Source organism: Salmo salar, chromosome ssa12, assembly GCF_905237065.1.
Source record: "Salmo salar chromosome ssa12, Ssal_v3.1, whole genome shotgun sequence".
NCBI lineage: Eukaryota > Metazoa > Chordata > Actinopteri > Salmoniformes > Salmonidae > Salmo > Salmo salar.
Genome location: NC_059453.1, coordinates 51,810,623 through 51,832,708, shown reverse-complemented (window position 1 = coordinate 51,832,708; position 22,086 = coordinate 51,810,623). Strand labels below are relative to the sequence as shown.

Genomic DNA, 22,086 nt, shown 5'->3' with positions numbered 1-22,086 from the left:
ATTGTGCTCAATTTCTTTTAATAGGACTTCAGAAAACAGTTATGTATTTAGTAATTGTCAGTTTACAACAAATACACGTTGGAGCAAATATACAAGGAGCCTGTTTTGGTACTGATGCGATGAGAACAATCGATGGAGATCGGAGATCGATTGCACATCCCTTGTACAGAATGTTACAAGTCAGCTGCCAAGTCAGTTTGAACGAATGTGTGTGCGCTTGAGCATTTTGGCCTATATTATTATTTTAGATTTTTTTGTTGTTCTTTGAATTTGTTCATTCTATTCATTTAAATCTTTTGATTATTCATCTCTTAATTGTTTTATATTTTTATAAATAGATTCGGCTCTTCTGATATGCGAGCCGGCTCGTTCGCGAACGACTCATCACTACAAGTAAACAGTGACAGTGAACTTTCATTTCGTGAGGCAGTCAGTCGTGATATATCAAGGTAAGGGTCTCATGAAATCGTCTGCTACTCTGTGTGACGTTTACATACGCTGGCGTTTTTGCTTAATACACTACTGTTAGCTAGTTAACTAATTTATTATTTAGCTAGCTAACGTTAGTTATCTAATCCTTGGCTTGGAATATATTTAGCTAGCTAAGCAGGTTTCCACTGCTAGTCATGTGAATGTGGCTGCACTGTGTTTCGCATAGCATGCACAATGTCCTCATGCTAAAGTTCACTAAAATATATTGGTTAATTTGCAAAATGGCTTGTTGAAAAAGTAATCGCTACCTATGGGCTGCTCTCACTGATACACACACGGATGTGTACCTGTAGCCTACATCACTCAGAGGCTGCTTCCTCTCTCCCTGCTTAAGACAGAGTTACTATGTTGCCCGATAAGGATGGATCAGGTGGTTGTGGTGGAGGCCAGGCCACATCGGGAGAAGACCCCTCAGTGAACCTGTTTAGAGAGTACCTCCGCCTCAGGACTGTCCACCCAGAGCCTGACTATGGTAAGTTATGGATCTGTGTTCAAGCTATATCGTGGATGTAAATATGATAATGCCTGCATCCCAAATTTGACACTTTCTCAATATAGTTCACTCCTTCTCACCATATAGTAGGGAATAGGGTGCCATTTGGGACATAGAAAATGTCATACTGTGTGGACAAGGTTTTGTGTACCACCACCACACAGTATCATACAGCTAACCAAAAAGCATGGACCAGATTAAGCCGCTCTCCACTATTTACAGTGCATTCGAAAGTATTCAGACCCGTTCACTTTTTCCACATTTTGTTACGTTACAGCCTTATTCTGAAATTAATTAAATGGTTCCCCCCCTCAATCTACACACAATAGCCCATAATGACAAAGCAAAAACGGGTTTTTAAAAACAGAAATATCACATTTCCGTAAGTATTCAGACCCTTTACTCAGTACTTTGTTGAAGCACCTTAGGCAGCTGTTACAGCCTCGAGTCTTCTTGGGTATGACGCTACAAGCTTGGCACACCTGTATTTGGGGAGTTTCTCCCATTCTTCTCATCCTCTCAAGCTCTGTCAGATTGGATGGGAAGCGTTGCTGCACAGCTATTTTCAGGTCTTTCCAGGGATGTTTGATCGGGTTCAAGTCCGGGCTCTGGCTGGGCCACTCAGAGAGATGTCCCGAAGCCACTCCTGCGGTGTCTTGACTGTGTGCTTAGGGTCGTTGTCCTGTTGAAAGGTGAACCTTCACCCCAGTCTGAGGTCTTGAGTGCTCTGGAGCAGGTTTTCATCAAGGATCTCTGTACTTTGCTCTGTTCATCTTTTCCTCGATCATGACTAGTCTCCCAGTCCCTGCCTCTGAAGAACATCCCCACAGCATGATGCTGCCACCACCATGCTTCACCGTAGGGATGGTGCCAGGTTTCTCCCAGATGTGACGCTTGGCATTCAGGCCAAAGAGTTCAATCTTGGTTTCATCAGATCACAGAATCTTGTTTCTCATGGTCTGAGAGTCCTTTAGGTGCCTTTTAGCAAACTCCAAGCGGGCTGTCATGTGCCTTTTTACTGAGGAGTGGCTTCTGTCTGGCCACTCTACCATAAATATCTGAGTTGTGGAGTGCTGCAGAAATGGTTCAGTTTGGCTGGGCGGCCAGCTCTAGGAAGAGTCTTGGTGGTTCCAAACTTCTTCCATTTAAGAATGATGGAGGCCACTGTGTTCTTGGGGCTCTTCAATGCTGCAGACAATTGTTGGTACGCTTCCCCAGATTTGTGTCTCGGAGCTCTATCAACAATTCCTTCGACCTGATGGCTTGGTTTTTGGTCTGTAGGACCTTATATAGACAGGTGTGTGTGCCTTTCCAAGTTATATCCAATCAATTGAATTTACCACAGGTGGACCCCAATCAAGTTGTAGAAACTTGTTAAGGATGATCAATGGAAACAGGATGCACCTGAGCTCAATTTCCAGTCTCCTAGCTAAGGGTCTGAATACTTATGTAAATAAGGTATTTCTGTTTTTTATTTTTATTAAACTTGATAATGTCTATAAACCTGTTTTCACTTTTTCATTATGGGGTATTGTGTGTAGACTGATTTACTTTTTATTCCATCAATTTTAGAATAAGGCTTTAACATAACAAAATGTGGAAAAAGTCAAGGGGTCTGAATTTTTTTATTTATTCTTTATTTCACCTTTATTTATCCAGGTAGGCTAGTTGAGAACAAGTTCTCATTTACAACTGCGACCTGGCCAAGATAAAGCAAAGCAGTGCGACACAAACAACAATTACACTTGGAATAAACAAACATACAGTCAATAATACAATAGAAAAAGTTTATATACAGTGTGTGCAAATGAGGTAGGATAAGTGAGGTAAGGCAATAAATTGGCCATAGTGGCGAATTAATTAAACACTGGAGTAATAGATGTGCAGAAGATGCGTGTGCAAGTAGAGATACTGGGATGCAAAGGAGTAAAATAAATAACAGTATGGGGATGAGGTAGTTGGATGGGCTATTTACAGATGGGCTATGTGCAGTGATCTGCGAATACTTTACGAATGCACTGTAGCTACCATAAATAAGTGATCTACTGTACAATCCATTCTTCAACCTTTACCACTGGACTATATAACGCTGAAAAGAGAAAATCTGACTGAAGGCCAGCAATTGGCTAATTATTACCAACAATGGTGTAAGGTCCACTTCTTCTCGGTGGAAGACATTTGAATTTATGCACGTCTTCAACTTTAGGCTGAGATCCAAATGGCACCCTATTCCCTATATAGCAGACTACTTTTGTCCAGGGTCCATAGGTCACTGTTGGGACTAATACTAGTGTGTCAGGAAGACCTGTTTCTTTTCTCTCTGTCAGTGTTTTACTCCTTTGTCTGCACAGTATGTTGTACTAAATGTCCTATGAGTATGTTCTAGCCAGGGTTGGGAAGATGTTCTAAAGGTAATCCTTTACAGTTACTAGTTGCCCCAAATTGTTTTCAGTAGCGTAACTTTTGGATTACCCAAGCTCAGTAAAGTAATCTGATTACTTTCCCCTTAAAGCTGTGTCTGTTAAGGAGTCAGCATACTTCAGTTCGGCTGGCGCCTAACCGAATGAGTGTGCTCGCATTCTCCCTTAAAAGACCATTGGCTTGAAAAATGTGAAAAAACGGCAATAGTACTGTTTGTCCATTTTTAGACGCCGTAGCCAGTATACTTCCTCAAAATAGTCTGAATTAATCTAACTAAAGAAATATTAGTCACGCAATTTTACATCTAACTAAGATGTTTGGTGCAGTATTTTTATATAAAGAAACGTGCACGAAAACGAAATACTTTTTTTTTTTTTTCTTGAACAATCCCTACTGTTGACCAATCACTGACGAAGGGGCGTAGACTTCGGCCCTGAACTTCGGCTTGCCTCCAGAAAAAAATGTGTGCCCAAACAACCTAAACTAACCTTAAATTAAACTTGTTTTTGACAGTATGATGTGGAGCACAATACCACAGAGGAGTTTAGGAAGGAGGAACCCCACATTTTTATTCCATAGGCTGGTATCTGCACTGTGCAGCTATTGCAAGAGCGCATTTTTCACTGGCTGTCCACTGGTTCTAAAAACAATGATTGATAGGCACCTTAAACTTCTTCATATCAACCATTATTGGGTGAAAGTACACATACGTTTGTGAACATCCATCCACAACAATCACGGTGCAAATAGCTAAATGAGAGGGCACCAGTTTGATTCATATCATTGTGCTCTGTAGATATCAATAAGTGATATCCGTATTGCCCATAGTCTACAACACTGCTGTCGTCCTTACCTCCAAGCGTTTATTAAAATTGGATGTACGGTCTTTGGATATCGACAGCAGTCGCACCGTTGGAAGACATAGCTTGGACTGTTGCCTATTCCTGCTCTTTTCCCATGATCCTTCAAATGGATTTGGTGTGCAATCATAGTGGTCTCTGATTTGTGGTCAGACTCGCTCAGGCGGAACAAACCTAAACTTCCGCCTTTTTTCAATGTTGATTTGTAAGTCATTGAGGAAAAAGAAAGGTGTCATGATCTTTTTCGCAAATATCATTTTTGAATTTAAAAGGACTCCTAGAAGTAATCCCCTAGTTTTTCAAAAGTATATGTAATCTGATTACAATATTTTTGATGGTAATTTAACAGATTAGTTCGTGTTTTGTAATCCGTTACTCCCCAACCGGGGTTATAGCAGTAAACCTTACGTTATTTCTGTTATTGTGTTGTCTGTGACTATTAGCCTAACTCCAGTCTTTGCCACTAAGAATATTGAGTTTAGAGTCCCCTTGATTGAACTCAAACTGGAAAGGTAATGGTTATAGATTGTCAGTCTTAATGGTGGGAAAACAACAAAATCGAAGTAATTATTAAACAGGAGAGAGTGTTTTATAACTGTGGCAGTTAATTTAAAACCGGCTACATTCAGACCAACACATATTCTACTCATTACTGTACCTATGCATTTTGGGTTTTCTGTATGAGACTACTATAAACCTTGTCATAGTGTAACAGTCTTGGCCCTTGGGTTGTGTTTATCCCTTTACAGATGCTGCTCTGAAGTTCCTGGATAGAATAGCAGAGGAGCTTGGGCTGCCCATGAAGAAAATTGAGGTTTGTGTGCTTAGGTACATGTCTTCTGATATTCAACTCTTTACACACTAGACCTCATGTCAACTCCTGTCTCTGTCCTCCTCACACCTGTCCGTAGGTCTGCCCCGGTAGGGTTGTGTCTATCATGACCTGGCAGGGGACCAACCCTGCTCTGAAGTCCATCCTGCTCAACTCCCACACTGACGTTGTGCCTGTTTACCAGGTAAAGACCTGGGCATGTATTTGTAAAGTATATCAGAGTAGCGCTGATCTAGGATCAGTCTCGCATGGACAGGGGGGACCTGATCTTAGATTAGCACTCCAACTCTGAGACGCTCCTGGAACCCCACTGTCATCTTTACCACTAGTGCGAGGGGAAACGCAGGGAAAGGAACTCATCCTATGAATCTGTCTCATTCTAGGAACACTGGAAGTATGATGCCTTTGCTGCTGTGAAAGATGCAGAGGGCAACATCTACGCTCGAGGAACACAGGACATGAAGTGTGTCACCATACAGTGAGTGTGATGTCATAACCACCCTGTTTGGATATTTTATCCTAACACAACGGGTCAAAACTCTTTTTTTAAATAAAGGAAGCTAGGCAACATCTCAAGCTAGAGAAAATACGCTACTCCGTTAGGGGATCTGCAATTACATTTTATAGTATCTGGCAACCTTTACAATCCTTTGCAGAAGACATGGACCCAGCTAGTTTCACTACTCCATAAACCAAGCCAAATTATTTGTACTCTTTTTACTCTTATTTAATTTTTTTTTACAATTTGATTATATTACTCATTGTATATCATGCCTGCTTTAAGTCTGGTGTTGGGGTGGGGCTCTGTTAGAGCATTGGGGGGTTGGGGTGGGTTTGATTTGGTAGGGGACTGTGTGTGGTCTGCCCTCTACCTGTGTTGTCAGTATAATCATAATGGGGGGGAAAAAAGGGAATTTTAGGAAAGTTACCAGAATTTTGCAACTGTACTCCAATTTCGATGTTACCAGTGTCCTTCACATCTCCCAGTTTTTGTTTGCCTCATAACCAACAAGGCTACTGCTCGACATCTCTCATAGGTATATCCAGGCCATCAGAAGACTTAAAGCAGAGGGAAAGAAGTTTACCCGCACCATCCACCTAATGTTTGTGCCAGGTAGGATGAGCAGTCATTGGCCAAGACTGGCTTCTCAGAATGTAATACTGTGACAACACTGTAATAATGTAGTCATTCCACGGGTCTGACCCAAAAGCCACCCTATTCCTTATATAGTTCACTACATTTGACCAGAGCCCTATAGGCCTTGATCAATTGTAATCCACTATATAGGGAATTAGGGTGCCATTTGAAACTCCGCCCCTGTCATTTGACACGGGTAGCACTTTTGACAACTTCTGTACATAAATGTGATTGCTTGAGAGAAGCTTTATTACTCTTTGCTCTGGATTTGACACTTTGAATGTCTTAGATGAGGAGGTCGGAGGTCACAAAGGAATGGAGACGTTTGTGAAGCTCCCAGAGTTTGAGGAATTAAACATTGGCTTTGCACTTGACGAAGGTAAATTAACAAAAAAAAACTAACTGTACCACTTATTAACACCCAACTATAAACCGAGGCCTGCATCCCAAACGGCAGCCTATTCTCTTTATAGTGCGGTACTTTTGACCAGGCCCCATAGGGCTCTAGTGAAAAGAAGTGCACTATATACAGTGCATTCGGAAAGTATTCAGATCCCTTACCTTTTTCCACATTTTGTTACGTTACAGCCTTATTCTAAAATGGATCAAATATTTGTTTTCTTATCAATCTACAGACAATACCCCATAATGACAAAGTGAAAACAGATTTTTATAATTTTTGCAAATTTATTAACAGAAATACCTTATTTATGTAAGTAGTCAGACCCTTTGCTATGAGACTCTAAATTGAGCTCCGGTGCATCCTGTTTCCATTGATCATCCTTCAGATGATATACAGCTTGATTGGAGTCCACCTGTGATAAATTCAATTGATTGGATATGATTTGGAAATGCGCACACACCTGTCTATATAAGGTCCCACAGTTGATCGTACACGTCAGAGCAAAAACCAAGCCATGATGTTGAAGGAATTGTCCGTAGAGCTCCGCGACAGGATTGTTTCAAGGCACAGATCTGGGGAAGGGTACCAAAAAATGTCTGCAGCATTCCAGGTCCCCAAGAACAGTGGCCTCCCTCATTCTTAGATGGAAGAAGTTCGGAACCACCTAGACTCTTTCTAGAGCCAGCAATCTGGGAAGAAGGGCCTTGGTCAGGGAGGTGACCAAGAACCCGATGGTCACTCTGACAGAGCTCCAGAGTTCCTCTGTGGAGATGAGAGAACTTTCCAGAAGGATAACTATTTCTGCAGCACTCCACCAATCAGGCCTTTATGGTAGAGTGCCTGACGGAAGCCACTCCTCAGTAAAAGGCACATGCCAACCCGCTTGGAGTTTGCCAAAAGGCACCTAAAGGACTCTCAGACCATGAGAAACAAGATTCTCTGGTCTGATGAAACCAAGATTGAACTCTTTGGCCTGAATGCCAAGCGTCAAGTCTGGAGGAAACCTGGCAACATCCCTACGGTGAAAGCATGGTGGTGGCAGCATCATGCTGTGGGGATGTTTTTCGGCAGCAGGGACTGGAAGACTAGTTAGAATTGAGGGGAAGATTAACGGAGGAAAGTACAGAGAGGTCCTTGATGAAAACCTGCTCCAGAGCGCTCAAGACCTCAGACTGAGTTGAAGGTTCACATTCCAACAGGACAACGACCCAAAGCACAGAGCCAAGACAATGCATGAGTGGCTTCGGGACAAGTCTCAATGTCCTTGAGTGACACAGCCTGAGCCTGAACTTGAACCTGATTGAACATCTCTGGGAGACCAGAAAATAGCTCTGCAGCGACGCTCCCCATCCAACCTGACAGAGCCGGAGAGGATCTGTGCCAAGCTTGTAACGTCATACTGTGTTTAAAAATGTCTAAACCAGGTTTTGCTTTATCGTCATGGGGTATTGTGTGTAGATTAACAAGAAAAACAACAATTTAATCAATTTTAGAACAAGGCTGTAATGTAACAAAATGTGGAAAAAGGTAAGGGACCTGAATACTTTCCGAATGCACTGTAAAGAATAGGGTGCCCCTTGGGATATACTCGGGCTATCCAGCACTGAAACGAACACTTCCTTAGGCCCTATACTTCCCTTCTGTCAACTGATGTCTGGATGTTTTTGTTTTTGTTTTTTTAGGTCTTGCCAACCCTGGGGAAGCCTTCACTGTCTTCTATGGCGAGAGGAATCCCTGGTGTAAGTATCAGCCCTGAGTATTAGAGAATCTGGCCCTAGCTGTAACGATGACGAATGATCAAATACACACGCACAAGAAATGTCTCTTCCTCTCACCCTGGCCTTAGTCTGTCTGTGATCCTATCTCAATTAGTCTTTCCTCAATACCTGTCTCCTCGCCTCCTCCAACCTGGACTCTGGGATAGTAAATTAAAATCCGGGACACTCAAATAAACGATGATATGTTGTGTATGGTATGTATACTGAACAAAAAATATAAACACAACATGCAACAATTTCAAAGATTTTACTAGGTTACAGTTCATATAAGGAAATCTGTCAATTTAAAATAAATTCATTAGGCACTAATCTATAGATTTCACATGACTGGGCAGGGGGCAGCCATGGGTGGGCCTGGGAGGGTGTATGCCCACCCACTTGCAGCCAGGCCCACCCACTGTTGAGCCAGCTCCAGCCAATCAGTGAGGTTTTTCCCCACAAAAGGGCTTTATTACAGACGAAATACTCCTCAACACTCCCCCACCCCCCTTAGACGATCCCGCAAGAGAATAAGCCGGATGTGGAGGTCCTGGGCTGGCGTGGTTACACGTGGTCTGCGGTTGTGAAACCGGTTGGACGTACTACCAAATTCTCTAAAACAACGTTGGAGGCAGCTTATGGTAGAGAAATTAACATTTTATTTATCTGGCAAAAGCTCTGGTGGACATTCCTGCAGTCAGCCTGCCAATTGCATGCTCCCTCAAATTCTCATTTTAGTAGCCTTTTATTGTCCCCAGCACAAGGCACCTGTGTGTTTTTTTTTCTTTTTCTTCATGCTGTTTAATCTGCTCCTTCATATGCCACACCTGTTAGGTGGATGGATTATCTTGGCAAAGGTTAAATGTGTTGTTTTTTTTAAATAAATAATTCAGCTTTTGAAACATGGGACTAACACTTTACATGTTACGTTTATAATTTTGTTCAGTGTATTTATTTGTGGATGTCCATCATCCATTTTGTATGATGTGTTAGTAATTACAATTCGTATAATATGTTGCAATTCGTACAAAATGTTATGCGTTCCAATTTGTTGTGTCTAACGCTAGCTGGGTTAGGTTAAAGTGGTTAGGGGAAGGGTTAGCTAACATGTTAGGTAGATGCAATGTATATAGTTGTTAATTAGCTAAAATGCTAAAGTTGTCCGTGATGCGATTCGAACAAGCAACCATTGGGTTGCTAGACCTTTGCCTTTTACCAACCACTCTTAATTTAGTTTTTGCCTTTTTAAAGGGGGAATATGCAGTAGCTACATCCTGTTTTGGACTTTAAGTGGCAGGGAGGAGTTTTGTTATTGTTTCAACCGCTGATTGCCGCTTTAACATTTTAGTCATTTAGCAGGTGCTCTTCATGGGAGGTTGGTGGCACGTTAATTGGGGAGAATGGGCTCGTGGTAATGGCAGGACGGTAATAAGTGAAATGGTATCAAACACATGGTTTCCATGTGTATTCCATTTACTCCGTTCCGGCCATTATTACAGCAGCCTCCAATGATGCTCTTATCCACATTAGGTTGAATGTAACCATATTAATTTGAGTGTCCCAGATTTTCATTTACTGTGTTAAGTCTAGTCTGAGACCAGTCTGCCGTCTCAAATGGATTGGAGAAGGTCCAAGGATCCTCCAGTCAGACCTTTTCCACCAATGTGTTCTGAGAAAGAGACGAGGAGCGAGAATGTGAAAAATATATTTTTTTTGGAGAAAGCATGTGTGTCTGCTTCCCCTCAGGGATAACGGTCCACTGCCCAGGCAGTCCTGGCCACGGCTCCAGGTTTGTGGAGAACACGGCTGCAGAGAAACTGGTAAGACTTCCTTTATTCACAGCTAGAGGGACTTTGAGTGTGTCACAAATAGCACCTTTTTTCCTGTGGGCCCTGGTCAAAAGTATGGGCACTATATAGGGAATAGGCGGAAGGTAGCCTAGCGATGTAAGAGCGTTGGGCCGGTAACCGAAAGTTTGCTGGTTTGAATCCCAGAGCTGATTAGGTGAAAAATCTGTTAATGTGCCCTTGAGCAATGCGCTTAACTCTAATTGCTTTTGTAAGTCACTCTGGATAAAAGCGTCTGCTAAATTACTAAAATGTAGGTCACCATTTTGGACACAGCCCTTGTCCTCACACACGCTATAGTTCACTTGGCCAAAGACAGCAGAAAAGGGTGCTGATTCTGATCACTTGGAGGACGATGATGTCAATGACCTCACCTGCTTTTGTCTGTCTCCCTTCTCTCAGCGCAGTATTATTAACTCCTTCCTGGACTTCAGGGAGAAGGAGAAACACAGGTCAGTAAGGCAGGAAGAGGGATGAGTTCAGTCACTAGAGGGAGCCATAGCTACTTAACAGGAATGTGATTTTGGGGTGTGTGTGTTGCAGGTTGAACACCAGCGAGTGTTTCACTCTTGGTGACGTCACCACTGTCAACATGACCATGGTGAAAGGAGGCGTGGCCTACAACGTCATCCCTGCCGAGATGGACGTCAGTTTTGACTTGAGAATACCACCCACGGTCAATTTGCAGGTGTGTGTGTGTGTGTGCCTTTGTTTATGTGTGCCTTGTGTGTTAGGGAGGGACATTTTAAATGATCAATGTTGTGGAAGCTCTTCTGAATATATAGTTTACCAAGCTACCAACCACTTCACACTGGGAGAAGATAAGCTGCACGAAAAGTAGTTCACTACATCCAAACTACTGCTTCATAAATTAGCATATCTAACTCTTAAATGTCATAGACTACAAATTGGAGTCAGATGTTAACATAATGTGTAATTTAGCCTATTAAACACAAAAACTGTTTCAAATGAGAATTGGGTCTGATCCTGAAAAAGAGTGGACATTTTTGCCTACTTCACCCATATTCTTACCTTTTTTTTGCAAAAATGTAATTAACTAATGAAAACACTATTGAACAAAAATATAAACGCAACATGTAAATTGTTGGTTTCATGTTTCAACTAAAAGATCCCTGAAATGTTCGATATGCACAAAAAGCTTATTTCTCACAAATGTTGTGCATAAATTTGTTTACATCCCTGTTAGTGAGCATTTCTCATTTGCTAAGATGAGCCATCCACCTGACAGGTATGGCATATCAAGAAGCTGATTAAACAGAATGATCATTACACAGGTGCACCTTGTGCTGGAGACAATAAAAGGACACTCTAAAATGTGCAGTTTTGTCACACAACACAATGCCACAGATGCCTCAAGTTGAGGGAGCATGCAGTTGGCATCCTGATTTCAGGAATGTCCACCAGAGAATTGAATGTCCATTTCTCTACCATAAGCCGCCTCCAATGTTTTAGACAATTTTGGCAGTATGTCCAACCGGCCTCACAACCACAGACCACATGTAACTAAGCCAGCCCAAGACCTCCACATCCGGCTTCTTCACCTGTCTGAGACCAGCCACCCAGATGGCTGGTGAAACTGAGTATTTCTTTCTGTAATACATCATTCTGATTGGCTGGCCCTGGCTCCCCAGTGGGTGGGCCTGACTCCCATGCCACCCATGGCTGTGCCCCTGCCCAGTCATGTGAAATCCATAGATTAGGGCCTAATGAATTTATTTAAATTGACTGATTTCCTTATATAAACTGTAACTCAGTAAAATCTTTGAATTTGTTGCATGTTGCGGTTATATTTTTGTTAAGTATAGTACAGCTTCGGCCTATTTCACTATTCGAATAATATCCTGATAAAAAAGACAATTCTAAAAATAAAATAAATTGCTCTACTCTCTTGACCAATCAGAATGAAGCAAAATTCCACAACAGCAGACAGTGCGCGGTTGTTGCTATATCGGTCGACTTTGACTAACAGCAACACAGTGAAAGTTTGATGCTCCCATCATAGAACTGATTCTGTTTCCCAAAAAGTTTTCAGGTGAGTGTTGCATTGATCTGTATCAGGTCTTGTGGACCCTCCATTGGTACTAGGCTAATCGCTATTTGAAGTGGGGGAAATGGCATACCATTGCCAGGGCTGACTGGAGGTCTAAATGTCGTTGAGCACAATCACTTTGTGCATCCTCAGAACTGTAGGCTACTTACATTGCGCAACTGTAAATGCGCTATGTACCGTCAAAGCCACGTGACGGCTGAATCCGCAGTAACCAAGTGCGCCGTAAATAAACACTATATTCTTAAGTTTGTTTCATTTAAATTAAGCATTTCAAATGTCATATCTTTGTGTGTAACAATGTGACATGGGCAATTTTTCAATTTAGAAAACTTTTCAATTGTTAAAATATGCCTAAAAGAAATTATCCAAAAACGATTACTCTTTGTTAGAGTACTAGCTAACGTCCGTTTTGGATATCCGGATAGTCTGTGTCCATCCCTACCGCGCGTGGGTTGTTATTATACGTAGTTCAGCGCAATGTTATTTTCACCATTTCAAATATTTTATTCCATTGTTAGGAGTTCGAGGAGCAGATTAAGAAGTGGTGTAAGGAGGCAGGAGAGGGCATCACGTATGAGTTTGCTCAGGTCAGTACAATAAAATGCATCTCTCTATACACGCACTTGTATATGGGCATGGAGACAACTGATCACAGATCAGTAGAGTATGCTTTAATGTGTTCAGATTTCGGTCATATTCAGTAGATACGAAATTGAAGTAAACAGACCCAAACGGGGAGGGACTCCCTGAACTTTCCAATAAGAAACGCTTGTTTTGCTACGGTGTACATTAATGAAAACGACCTAGTTGTAAGATGTTCTGTGTCCTCCACAGAAACACATGAACCAGAATTTGACATCCACAGATGAGAGCGACCCCTGGTGGAACACCTTCAGTACAACCTGCAAAGCCATGTGAGGACACACAAACTCGCACACAAACTCGCACACAAACTCACACACACTCCGTAAAGGCGAGCTTCATCTGAATTTCTCTCGCCTCAGGAACATGACTTTGGAAAAGGAGATCTTCCCTGCAGCCACGGACAGTCGCTTCATCAGAGCGGTGAGTTAGAGCAGTGACACATGGGTAATGTAGTGTGTAAAACAGGATTGGCCGATATACTGGGTGATTTGGAAATACTGATGGTATGATTTTCAATACTGTTCTTTGGGGGGGGGCACCCCCGCATCCCGGGGGCTACGCCACTGCTTATAACTAACTATAAGTTAAGTATAACTAAGAAATCTTAGAAGTGTCAAATCAATTATATCCAGCTCAGGGCTCCAGCTATCAATTTGACTTGCTAGATGTCAAAATCAAGCTTCTTGGTTACAGCAATCCCCTCCTAGATAAAGATCCCTGTTGCCTGAATTGTTTTGTGCATTTAAAAAAAAAATGTATTGTATTATTTTAATAATAATAATACCGTATACCTTGGTATGGTACAGAAACGGTATGAAAATCGGGGATACCCCCCAACCCTAATACACCATAACAACATCTTACGTTCAGACACTTAGAACTGCATGTGTTTTTATGTTTATGACCTCAGGACAAAACATGTTTTGTTGTTGTAGAAGCTTGCACTTCAAAGCTCTGTCCATATGTGTTGTTCATTTTACTTGATAATTAGGAGAAGAAATGCAGCATAAATGCCACAAGCCAGAAATCTCCGTAGAGACAAACCGCAGTGCTTTGAACGAGCTAAATGCAGTTCTCCCTTTAAAATCATCCCACTTGAGATTGATCCAATATTTGGTAAAATGGTCGAGCGAGGGCCCTTACTGGGCAAAATTACGTTTTCAAAGTTATTTAATGTTGATTTATTCATTGAGGCAAAAAAAAGTGTTTCTGCTGTTAGGTCATTGTCAGTGTGTCGGATATTAGTGGCAATGCTTTCTTTCCAAAAAGTAGGATCTCTCAAAATCATGTTTGTCCTGCTGTAGGTGGGCCTCCCTGCCATCGGCTTCTCCCCAATGAACCGGACACCCATCCTGCTGCACGACCACAACGAGTATCTGAACGAGCAGGTCTTCCTCAAAGGCATTCAGGTGTACGAGAACCTAGTGCCAGCATTAGCAAATGTGCCCGCTCTGCCTTGCGACGCCTAGAGCAGCCATTCTTAACTGGTGGGTGACGCAAATTTGATTACATTTTGGTGAAGATATTTTTTGGGGGGGGGTCACTCGAATATTTGGTGACGACTGAGGCAACCCAGTTAAACGTGGGTCCCGAAACCAAACCAGTTGAGAACTGCTAGTTTAGAGGTCAAAGGTCAATACCTTGGCTACTTCACATCCTGTGTCTCTGAACCTCCCCTTGGCACGTGTAAGTCTGCTCTGACACCTCTCACAGATAAACAAATCTTGAATAATCCCGATGGTTTTGAATAATCCACAAGGCAGCGCCAAAGAATGAGATGAGATTACTTCATACAGATTATAATTTAAAATAGTCAAATTTAGCACTTCACATTTTGTCTCTATGCCTTTTGTATACATAAAATCTATTTTATTTTCTCAGACCGGACATAGCAACTCAGGACAACATTATACCATTGCATTACACATTGTAACAACATTGTACTTAAGCGAATGTGTTTCATGCGTCAGTGTAAGCGGTCTTGACAAAGGGTGTGATCATTCACTATTCTAATCCATGTGTTATAATCTTAAATGATTATCAAAGATGTATTAAAGATAAGCAACACGGTTATATCAGATGACACTCTTTTTGAAGTCGGTAAATAAAATGCTGCTTCATCCAAACTTTGTACAGCATAACTTCAATGTCCCTCCATAATACTACTTATCCACTTAAACCTAGCATCAACTATCCCCTCAGTTAATCAAGTTTCTCTGATATTTGCGCTTTGAACAACTTATAACAGTTATAACCATTTGATTAAAACAACATAGAACCAACTTGGTTTCACAGTTAGTGAAATTGAGCAATAGATTTCCACTAACACAGAACCCAATTGGGCAAAAGATTCTGTTATTAAAAGAGTTAATGAGTATTCTTTTAAAAAGGTTAAATCCATCCATTAGATTGTTAAGGAAGTGGTATGTCGGTACACTTACCAAGTTATCTTCTGTTCAACTTGGTATCTTCCAGTCCTATTGTAATGTGATTGGCTAAGCTACTTTATTATTTACGCCATAACCTTACTGATTAGCCCCCAACCACACAAGCAAGACTGAAGTAATGCCATGTTAACATTCACATATTTCATCAACTACTTGAAACCACAGATTCATATGATTTTTTAAATTCTTTTTGAAAATTAATTTGTGCCTGCTTTTTGATTGAGCTGATTTGAATAAAGATATGACTTTATTAAACTGTTGTGTTATATGTGATTTTTACAGGTTATCGAGTGTTCATGTTTTCTGCCCAGGGACTGCAGATAGGGAAGAGCAGTGTAGCTAAATCTGTTCTGACAAATAAATAAAAAAAACAGAGTTGGTATCATGCACACCACACAGCTCAAAACACTAAGACAGAAATATCTTACAACATGAGCATAAGGTATTTTAGAAAACAGAATAAATGAAGCAGAGGAACTGAGGAGTAACTACATTGTAGCCACGTCGAGGCCGTCGGCACCATAATAAGCACCATAATGTGTTTATCTCGGGTATGAACCAACGTTAACAACATTGCCGCTACTCATAGACTCAATGACAGTAATGGGGAAGATTTTAAATGTTTATGATCCTCAATGAGTTAAAAAATATATACTTTTTTTTTGTAGAAGCTACAATATTCTTTAGAATAATTTAAGTTGGTTTGAATTTCTATTTATTGTGCTTCCCAGTGCCCCCGTGAGTGCTCAACTATCCAGTTCTGCCTTTTTGTATTCTAAGGTCATGTTAATTATATTTCGGTTTGGGCATTTAAAAAAAAAATTTTTTTTTATTTTTTTTATTTTTTTTACAAATGTCAATCCAGTAAACGACTAGGCATATGCCAAAGAGTTTGAGGCTAGCGGACGAAGAGGCTTGACTGACTGAGAAAAGGTTGTTTTCTGCTCCCAATTAACCTAGTCTGAGACCGCAGGGTTGTGTCCATAGACCTATCCTCAATATGCTGTAGTGGAACCGCATGATACTTGTGTGATTTTTAACGTTGAGACTGAGTTAACATGACCAGAGGTCATAGGAAGGTTAAGGTCTGGCTGGTATTACTGACATTACGCAATGTGTTCACGGTCCGTCCGACTTGACAATGTTCCCTGTCTCAGTGCACAAAACCAAAGTACTTATTAATGTAGGGCTATTATAACTCGAATTTGGCTACACACACACACACACACACAGAGAGACAGACACATGAAGTGTTGAACTACTGTTCAATTCCCTTTAGAGAGCCATTCCAATTAAGAGAGTAGTGCCCTCCTAGGGGGGATCAGCAGGAAGAGAAGAGGTAGTGGTGGGTCAGTAATTAGACTGCTCTCCCCAGGATGTGGCAACAGGATTAAAGCCTGCAGGGCTGTCAGGGAGAGTCCTCAAAGCTGTAACCTCTAGCACCCCACTGCCCCCTCACCCCTGTCTGGAGATTGGAGAAACAGGAATATATGCTGCCACACTCTGTCCATCTGCTTAGTATGAGCGAGCTGGGATTTTTCAGTCGTAGTAGATGTCTTCAATTACAACTTCCTTAATATGTGTTGGCCTGCCCAAATATCCTGCAACTCCACCTTATAATTATAGTACAAAAGTAATTGGTTGACCTTGTATTTTGCACAACAATGGGAATTTTTCAACTTCTTATCGTATCGTGCTTTGACTGCCTTTTATTCAGGAGAGCGTTTTACATCATCATGATGATGTGGCCGGTGACACTTTGCTTCTTGAATGTCCAATATCTTCCAAACTTGAATGCTGACGTGCAAGACATTTTGGCACTGTATCAACAGTGGACTAATGGGGGAAAAGAGTTCCCCTTTAACTTTGATAGCATTAATCAATATGTGGAGAGCATGCATACGAGTTCAACTTACACCTGCTGGCATTGCCTCGCTGCCTGCGGGTGAGGTCCCTCACATGGGGCACAAGCCAGCCACCCAGAACTCAACAAGCTGCTTTGAAGCAGCAATCTCATGTAACCTTTAGAAGGTCAGTTTACCAGCAGAGAGCTGAGTTCTTCAGTCTATATTTCAAGAAGGAACACTAGGGGCCGAGGCACAAAGAGGGACCTGTTAAATTCATTAACAGGCACAAGGCCATTGCTCAAGTAAGCAATGTACTGTTAGGGTTTTTCAAGCTTGAAGAGACGGTAGAAGAGAAAGGATTGAATTGACGTTTTGTTCAGTTGCTATAGGCTACATTGGCAAGTCTCCCACGCACAGTGATTTATCCAAGGAGCTCGAGCTCTTACACAGTTGCGCATCAGTGGGTTCACATGATATCAGTAGGATATAGGCTATTAGGCTACCCAGTAGTCAGAAGAAGTAGGAGGAAGTACAGTAGGCAAACTGCATTGCATAAGTTTCCTTCATGCATATCAAGTTTCCTTTTAATCTCTACATCACTAGGCTTAACACATTAAAATAAATATAGGCATGGTAAATCACCTTTTTAGATGTTTTTTCAATAATAATAATTATAAAAAATAAATCATTTTTATTGTCATTAAATCTTGAAAGCATAATAAATACATGCAAATGTTTTGTGTTTGGGAATTAAATTAAATGACAATGCGTTTGAAGTCTAGCTCATCTGTGAAATTGAGCCTATATCACATTGGATTCAAAGTGGTCCTCTTCATGCGTGAAATAGAGAGGCTACACGCGTGCCTGGGCGTCGGATGCTGCTGAGGCTAGTGCAGAGTGGGCGAGTGAGCGACTGCGGTATCTTGGCAGGAGCATCAATCATAGGCTAGTCCACATTTGTTTACCGTCGAAATCAGCAGGCGACCCGAAATAAACTCGAAAGGCGATTGAACATTAACGTTTTGGGATCTTAGTTCACATTTTTTCCAAACCCGTTTTCAAGATTTTTAATGGAAAATGGCGATATGCACTCCGTCTTGCAGCATTGTCTGCTTGCTATCTTTCCAGATTATCTTGATTTTCAATGTACAGTGGCCTGGCGCCGATGGTCTCACGTTCCCCCAGCAATACACGTAAGTATTCTATATCACTGGCTGCTCAGGTGTCAAAGACAAAATGCGTATTTTGAGGTCCAGCATTTGATTGCCACGTTGGGTGACTGTCATTGTGCTGGTGTACCACCTCTGCTTTCCTATCATTAAATTAGGTTACTCGCATTGTATTTCTGACGTGAACATATTTCTCGCTATGCTGCGACTGCTCCGCAAACGAGGAACGGGCAATAAATTAGGATGTGGACCGTTGCTTTCTGTCATACACAATATATGAAGGAATCACATACAAACACGGCACTATTCACCAATTACCATTTACCATTGACTACATATATAATTTCCCGTTTAGCCCAGCGGTTAAGAGCGTTGGGCTATTAACGGAAAGGTCGCTGGTTCGAACCCCCGAGCAGAATAGGCGAAACATCTGTCCATGAGCAAGGCACTTAACCCGAATTGCTCATTTAAATGGCTCTGGATAAAAACGTCTGCTAAATGACTAAAATGTAAATGTTCTAGATGTGTTATTTTTGTCATATCATTGGCACAAACAATACTGTTTGCTTGCTAGCCAGTCTCTGTCAACAGTCTGGTTGGCAAGAGCAGGCTGCTTGCCACATAATTGATGGTTGTTGTGTTCATATGTGGCTCAATGAGAGTTTAGTCGTCACAACATCTCTGTGTGTCTCATGATGTCAATGCAGTGCTGGCTGCTGTCTTTGATCAAACTGGGCAGCATCAGGCTTTTGTTGTTGCTTTCCTTCCAGACTGTCACAGTCCTGAGGGGAATATAGTGGAGGTCATTTGTTTTTGGACATGGTAGCATATAGCTGTGCTCCACTACTTCTAATGCTGTCAAATCTTGAGCTTTTGTTTGGGATTGAAGCATGTGGAATCAGAATGACACATCATGTGGAGATGCTTTTATTTGGGATGTAGGTCTAGTTAGGTAGCCTATGAAATGTGGGTTTTTCGTTTGGCGCTTTGTGCAGAACGACATGCATGTCTTGATGGTTTGCCGACTACTTGATGGGATTGCATTTTCTATAGGAGCCGTGATGGTTGAGTGTGCAGGGTTACAGAACACTGTTGTTCAATACACTTGTTGTATTTCATTGCACAAACGACATACATTCAAGTGTAGCCTACAGTCTCGACAAAGTCACTCACTCCAGTCCTCTCTTTGAAAGCCTTTCAAATTGATCAAGGGTTTCAGAGGAGTGCTGATCTAGGATCAGGTTCCCTCTGTCCGTGTAATCTTATTCACTGTGATCTAAAAGGCAGAACTGATCCTAAATCAGCACTACTACTTTGAGACGCTTGATATATGTACCAAGCGTCTCAAAGTAGTAGTGCTGATTTGGGATCAGTTTTGCCTTTTATGTGGTTGCTGGGACTACGACCACCAGATCTGGAACGTAATCTGGGGCTAAAGCATGTCTTGCTTTAAAATGGATCTATAGAATGAATCAATAAAAACCTCTGTAGCCATTAGCCCATGTCCACATGTCAAAATAGACAATCTCTGTGCCCTAACTGGTCTGTGAGAGGAGCTTAAACACTAGCCGGAAGCAAGACAGGTAACGGTGACTTAACAACTGTAGGCTACTTACTTCCTTTAAGGCATGGCTTACTCTGGCAGTTACGGTGAGCCCGACAGTAATAATGCCATTCTAGCTATGCTTGAAGCTGATTTTATTAAGCCTGCGTTCAAAATTATCGTCAATCTGTCCATAGTGGAATAGTCATCACTTTGTGCCCTACTTTTAATCATCCTCTTCCCAGCTCTTCTTCTCCGACCTTTAACCCTTTCACTCGTAAGCACAGCTGGCACTTAACTGGAGACCACAGCTTTCCGGGCCTTTCTCCAGGCTCTGTAGGCAGGCAGGCAGGCAGGCAGGCAGGCAGGCAGGCAGGCAGGCAGGCAGGCAGGCAGGCAGGCAGGCAGGCACTCACCAGATGGGACTGGGATCTTTGGGACAGTAGAAGGAAACTCGGGGCCAATGACAGCTGGAGATACTGGGAGCGGTTTGTTGTGTTCCAATGAGAGCAAGGGTCTTTGGCGCAACAGGGGAGGTGTGGGTGTGTGTGTGTGTGTGGTGGGGGGGGGGGGGTGTGTGATGAATTGGGTTATTGTGGGAGGTACATAAGGTTGTCCTCTCCTTCTTCCCTCTGGTTATCTGCTGAGTGAGTGCATTGAAACAGCACCACTTCCCTCAGCCCTGGGTCTCTTCATGTAAGCTAAATGAAGCAGAATCGCTACACTGAAGAACAGCAGCTCCCTCCAATTAAGAATTAATACTGCAGCAGTCAGGGTTTATCCCTTTTCTCCATCCCTCACAGCCCCCGTCCCTCCCTCCCTCCCCTCTGTCTCTTTCTCACACTCGCTCTTCCTCAGAATCTCTCTCTCTTGCCCCTCTCCCTCTCTGATCACCCCACCCTCTCTGAATATCTCATCCGCTCCCTCTCTCTCCTTCCCTCTCCCTTTGGAAGTGAATATGGGTCACAGCGGGCCGTGTAGTGCTACTCTTTCTCTCTCTCTCTCTCTCTCTCTCTCTCTCTCTCTCTCTCTCTCTCTAGGTCCCTGGGGTGTGCATGGATGGTAGGTAACAGAGGAGAGGCAGGAGCATGGCAGGCAGCTAGCTCCGCAACACACAGTTCACTGATGCCCCGGTGGGGCCCAGGAGGAGAGGAAATGGAGCGCACTAAGAAAAGCCAGGATTGGGCTTCAGCTGCTCTGAGTCACACACGCTGGGGCGTCCCAAATGGCACCCTATTCCCTATTTAGTGCACTACTTTTCTAGCGCACTATAACGGGCCCCGGTCAAAAGTAGTGCACTATACAGGGAAAAGGGTGCCATTTGGGATGTCGCCACAGTCAGAGAGAGGACTTCTGCTCTGCTCTGCTGTTCTGTGGGCACTAGCCGTAGTCATGTAACCAAGCCTGTTTAGTCATGCACTATCATATACTAAAGGCGTTTATTACCACCCTAGTCTTCCTTTTTTTTTTTTAAATGACCATCTTTGGTCATATCATATCACATATTATGTCTGTCTGTTTGTGTTCGCCAACAGACAGGGGGTGCTCTGCAGCTCGGATTGCAACAGTCGTGAAACGAAGCCTGTTTTGCCACCTCTCCTTTAAAACAATACCATCTTTGGTCATATCATGTCTGTCTTCCTGTGTCCGGCATCTCTTGCGTAGTCATCAGACAGTAGCCTCATTTGCATCAGACAGGACTACGGCTATTTTTAAATCGTTAATGAGTCTGTTAGTCGTTGATAGCGCTTTGATGTGTCATCCAGCAGCCAACGTCTGGGAGTGGAATGCATTGTCTTTCTACAGTATCAGTCTGCATCGGCTCTTCTCTCAGCCAGCTGTAGTGGTGTCGGTTACATTGTGACTGGCTGTGTTGTGGCTCCATAGCCGATGATTCACGAGCGTGTTTATACTGTAGCCTGGTTGTTACAGTTGTTACCCACTTGATTCTTGTGCTGCTGGTCATGACTCATCTGATACTTGCTACCTACATTGTGTGCCTATATATAGCCCTTCGACTTGATTTCACAGTGTGCAAGTATGGACAACTGAATACACTGTGTTCTTAATGCACAGTCTGTTTTTAATACTCGAGGCAGAGTCTAGGCCTATATGTCTTGA

General features: G+C 42.4%; 2 protein-coding genes across 4 annotated transcripts in view; both read left to right on the top strand.

The window, feature by feature from the left end:
- The first annotated feature begins 211 nt into the window (after positions 1 to 211).
- Positions 212 to 15,661, top strand: acy1 (aminoacylase 1). Of its 2 annotated transcripts, none has more exons than XM_014131722.2 (15): positions 212 to 449; positions 831 to 964; positions 5,016 to 5,080; positions 5,178 to 5,282; positions 5,482 to 5,576; positions 6,136 to 6,212; positions 6,526 to 6,615; positions 8,322 to 8,378; positions 10,143 to 10,216; positions 10,646 to 10,695; positions 10,787 to 10,931; positions 12,833 to 12,901; positions 13,149 to 13,228; positions 13,319 to 13,379; positions 14,264 to 15,661. In XM_014131722.2, the coding sequence occupies exons 1-15, from the start codon at positions 355 to 357 to the stop codon at positions 14,426 to 14,428; spliced, it is 1,362 nt and encodes a 453-aa protein (XP_013987197.1). In that variant the 5' UTR covers positions 212 to 354; the 3' UTR covers positions 14,429 to 15,661.
- A 2,440-nt stretch (positions 15,662 to 18,101) lies between these two features.
- Positions 18,102 to 22,086, top strand: part of cacna2d2b (calcium channel, voltage-dependent, alpha 2/delta subunit 2b) — a 78,487-nt gene continuing 74,502 nt past the window's right edge. For both annotated transcript variants that reach the window (XM_045691449.1, XM_014132020.2), the window contains exon 1: positions 18,102 to 18,446. In XM_045691449.1, the coding sequence (XP_045547405.1) occupies positions 18,331 to 18,446 (116 nt within the window). In that variant the 5' untranslated portion in view covers positions 18,102 to 18,330. The remainder of the gene's footprint in view (positions 18,447 to 22,086) is intronic.